Raw genomic sequence first — 4,361 nt, forward strand, 5'->3', positions numbered from 1 at the left:
CAGAGTGCTAGGATTACAGGCGTGAGCCACCGAGCCCGGCCAGGGCAAACTTCTAAGTTTTATGATAAGGCTATTACTTTAGCAACTCGTGGCTAAAGTAATCTCGTGGCTCTAGGCAAGACCTGCTTTGTCTTTCAAAACAGGTGAGAGCCATAGGCCCGGATTGCAGCGTCACCTTGGAAAGCAGCTGCTACTGACAATTGAGACGCCCTCCTGAGGTGAGGCAGCTTTTGATATGCGAACTAACACGTTTACATTTTGCTTTAGGGCAAAGCCTTGCAAGACTTCTGAAATCATATCTGTCTCTAAAAATATATGGGGCATTTCTATAAATCAATATTTCTTAGGCTCAACATTCATGTACATATATAGTACTTTAATGTCATACAAAGTACTTTTGCATGTTTCTTGCTAAAATGGAGTGGTATAGAAGGGGAATGTTCTAGTTTGAACCTAAGCTTTATTTTCCTTTTTAATTTATGCAAGTTGAACAAGTCAGCTGAACTGGTAAGCCAAGCCTGCCAGAAGCCCCTTGAGAGAGAACTCACTCTCAGGCAAGTTAGGCAACTAAAATCATAGTTATCCTTGTATATTTGGGACGGAGGTTCCAATTCTGTGTACACAGCATGGTGTCTGGATCACAAATTTGTCTCCTAGCCCAGGTCCCAGTGGACTCATGTTTGAGTCCAGAGGAGAAAAGGGACACTTTAAGGGAAAAATTGGAAAGAACTATATTGCTAAGCATTCTTTTAAGACACTGAGGTCTAAGCAGCACTGGGATGGTATCCAGCTGGCTAAGTGTAACACGAAAGCTGGAAAGGGGGCATTCTCCATATATCTGGAGGAGGTAACAGTTTAGCTTTGACCTATGGACTCCAGAGCAATCAGTGAGGCTTTGCCCCTTGAGAACTCCAGCATTTTGGCAGCAACGAGGGCCAGTGGAAGGAGCAGGACTCAGGAGAAGGGGCAGCTGCGCCTTGCAGATATAGCAGTATCTGAGGGTATAGCAGGACAGGAATAGAATGTGACGCTCACCTGGAATCTCACAGGAATTGTGTGCACAAGTGAGACCTCCTTTGGGTACTATCTCCTGTGTTTGCAAGGAAGCTATAGGGTTTGGGGTCCAGCATGTGCACGTGGGAAAAAACCAAACAGCTCACGTAATCTTTTTCTCATTTGGTTCCACAGCAGCATTGTAAAGCCAATATTATTCCTATTTAAGTGGGATAAAAAGGACCCTTAAACGAATATAATAAATACTGGGCTTATATTTCTGCCTAAGAGATAGAGAAGAAACACAGGATTCACTTTTCTTTTTTTTAAAGTTCTGATGAGTATTTATTAAGTGCCACATTATCTTTATAATAAGCTGACAGTTTTTTTCAAAATTGCTTCACATCTTTTCATTATATTGTTTTTTTTTTTACAACACAAGTGTGTTCGTCTTGAAAAAAAGAAATTCGGATAAAGCAACAATTTTTAAAATTCCCTGTTACACAGATAGCCACTGTTAAGCCTTTTAAGTATATACTTTGTTTTTTCTTTGCATATTAATATATAAATATATGTGTATTTGTTTTACAAAATGGGATACTATATATACCCTTTGAAAATTGCTTTTTTTTCACTTCACAACATATAATGTACATCTTTCCATGCAAATGGGTGGGACTCGTAATTGAAAGAGGGAGACTTGCAGACTTTAGGGGGAAAAAAACCCCAATTTTATGCCAGTTACGAGCCAAACACGTAAAATAAAGCCATACAAAAAGTTAAAATTAAGAAGATGGGAAAACGCATATATGAAAACGCAAACAGAAAGTTCAGGTGGCAATACCATAATATTAACAGGCCAAACAGAATGAAAGGCCGAACAAATTAAATAGGGTAAGGACGGCTCCGTTTTGCCTTCCAATGCATTATCATCAATTTGTTTCTTACTCTTTTCATCTCCTCAAGCTCATCTGCTGCCTGTATCATCTCCTCATTGCTTAAATTTCTGCCATGTATGTCCCCTCTAAATTGTGGGCGGGAACGAGCCAGCCTCTCCTTAAAGCTTCCTTCTTCTAGCTTATGTTTCCCGACCCCACAGGGAGGCTGCTCCATGGGAGGGCGCTGCTCAAACAGGTCCTTCCTGGAAAGGCGCTCCTGCGGAGGGCGCTCCTCTGAAAGGAGCATCTCCGGCAGGAGCTCAGGCAGGAGCTCCTCCGGGAAGAACTCCTCCTCCGAGGACTGCTCTTCTGAAGACTGCTCCTCGGGAGACTGCTTTCCGGGCGAGTGCTCCTCCGGAGGCCGCTCCTCGTCGGTCTTTGGCGCGCTCTGTGGCTGTTCTTCATTTTCTTTGCATGATTTTTCCATGTTGGGAATCTTCCTCCTCAAGCGCAGTTATTCTTGGGAGACAAGAAAGGCAGAGTACAGTCAGAATACTAAGCGCCTGGACCAACACCCGGGCCATGGGTTCCAATACCTGCCTTTTCCCGATTCGCGTTCCAGGTCCTCAAACCTGCGCTTGCCGAGAGGCTCTCCGGCTCTCGGCTGCCGCCGCCGCCGTTTCTCGGTCTCCCCCTCCTTCCCGAGAGCCCACCATTTTCCCAGCAGGCCTTGCCGCAGGCCTCGCCCGCAGCGGTAGGGGCGGGGCGGTGGGGTCCGCAGACACTATTCCTGGCGGCGTCCTCCCTCGCACCCCAGTCCCGGTCCACTGCCCACCCCTTCCCCGACCTGGACCTCTCCGGGCCGTGTGCTCCTAGTCGTCCTCTCCTCGAGGTGCCCCGCTGTGACCTGCAGACCTGCAGACCTGCAGACAGACGCAAGACGTGGTAGGGGGCGGGGAGTGGGGAGGAGGGACGGACTGACTGACACCCTCCCCCTTTCTGGACACCAGCCGCTGCCCCAACGTCTGCCCTCTTTGGGTTTTTCTCCCTCCTCAGACTTCAAGCTTCGCCCTTCGTGCCCCCACCTCTCCACCCGGCAAAGCTCGTCATTTCTTTTCAGGTGGAAAGTGGAAGCGAAGTATTACTTAGAAACTGTTTCCAAGTGTCCGTACCTCCCTCCCAGGGGGGCCCCACTCACCTCCCCACCCTGCCCTCAAGAGCACCATTTTCTGCACCGAAATGTGGGCGCGGGGGCGGGGCTGGAGCATAGGGAATGGCCTTGACTCTGCCATCCCGATCCGATCCCAGGGGTTACTAGGCAGCGCTGACACTCACGATTTAAGAGGATGGAGGGAACTTATTTCCTTCTGCTTTCCCTCTCGACCAAAGGGTAACAGGGAGACGGTGTCTAGGCAGGCAAAAAAGACCAGGACGAGAGGGACTTGGGCAGACATAGGCTCCTGATCACGTGAGGGCCGCGCGTCACTGCCGAGCTCAGCTCCCCAGTTACCACTTTGACCGGAGGCCATGCTGCAACAGCCTGCCAGTATCTCCTGACCCCAAACACACCAGGCATAGTCACTCACCTCTCTTTGTTTATGTTTGCCTTTTCCTGGTTGCCAGAGACTGTCAGCATCTAGGTGTTACTGCCTCTTCCCCTCTGCCGCTTCCCCTAGTACCACCAGCACCCTTCCCCCTCTCCCCCCTCCTCCCCGCCTCAGCTATGAAGGCCCCTTATTTCCTCTGCAGTTCAGATCCTTCACTGACCTTTGACTGTTTCACCTTCATGAATCAGTATCATATCCTCATATCCCAACACTCTGAGTTTTAATCCACATCCATAACTATTTTGTCCATTTAGGTTTTATCAGCATGTTTTCATCTCTTGCCACTTTCATGGGAGACAATCTTTCCTTGACATCACTATTTTGGTTTTTTTGAGACCCCAGACCTGTATCACAAATAGAAGCTCTAGTCTTGCTAGGCCAGCTGTGGTGGCACGTGCCTGTAGTCTCAGCTACTTGGGAGGCTGAGGCAGGAGGGTCGTTTGAGCCCAGGAGTTTGGGGTTGCAGTGAGCTATGATGATGCCACTGCACTCTAGCCTGGGGGGACAGAGGGAGAGAAAGCTCTAGTCTAAATTGGTAATCATTCAGTTCTAGAACTCTAGAAAGAGTTAAATTTGTAAAGTATGTATATCTAAAAAAACCGAATACTTTGGTTTTCATAACTCAAAACACATTTTTTCTTTAAATACAAATAATCTAGGCTGGTCCAATGGTAGTGGGTTATCAGAACTTATTAATGTTAGTGTTACTAAAGTTGGTATTCAGCCCCCCACTGCTAAATTTGACTGGATTAAAAAAATGCAAATAATCTAGAAAATTTATCTGAAATGGGAGAGTTCTTCATGGGGAGTCTGGCATTATTTTCTTTCCATAAGTGAATATATATAAAATGTATATACACTGAATAGTTTATATGTATATACA

At 46.9% G+C, this 4,361-nt stretch overlaps 1 protein-coding gene across 4 annotated transcripts; it reads right to left on the reverse strand.

Moving 5' to 3' along the window:
• Positions 1–1,314: 1,314 nt before the first annotated feature.
• On the reverse strand, positions 1,315–3,531 carry TCEAL1 (transcription elongation factor A like 1). Of its 4 annotated transcripts, none has more exons than XM_069463509.1 (3): positions 3,458–3,531; positions 2,719–2,786; positions 1,315–2,390 (listed from the first exon to the last, which is right to left on the reverse strand). In XM_069463509.1, the coding sequence occupies exon 3, from the start codon at positions 2,356–2,358 to the stop codon at positions 1,879–1,881; it is 480 nt and encodes a 159-aa protein (XP_069319610.1). In that variant the 5' UTR covers positions 2,359–2,390; positions 2,719–2,786; positions 3,458–3,531; the 3' UTR covers positions 1,315–1,878. The 4 variants fall into 4 exon arrangements, with proteins under 4 accessions (XP_069319610.1, XP_069319609.1, XP_069319611.1 ...); XM_069463508.1 differs by lacking the exon at positions 3,458–3,531 and adding an exon at positions 3,229–3,288; XM_069463510.1 differs by lacking the exon at positions 3,458–3,531 and adding an exon at positions 3,229–3,288 and having other exon boundaries at positions 2,707–2,786.
• Between the last annotated feature and the right edge of the window lie 830 nt (positions 3,532–4,361).

The sequence above is a fragment of the Eulemur rufifrons genome, chromosome 30 (genome assembly GCF_041146395.1).
Source record: "Eulemur rufifrons isolate Redbay chromosome 30, OSU_ERuf_1, whole genome shotgun sequence".
Taxonomy (NCBI): domain Eukaryota; kingdom Metazoa; phylum Chordata; class Mammalia; order Primates; family Lemuridae; genus Eulemur; species Eulemur rufifrons.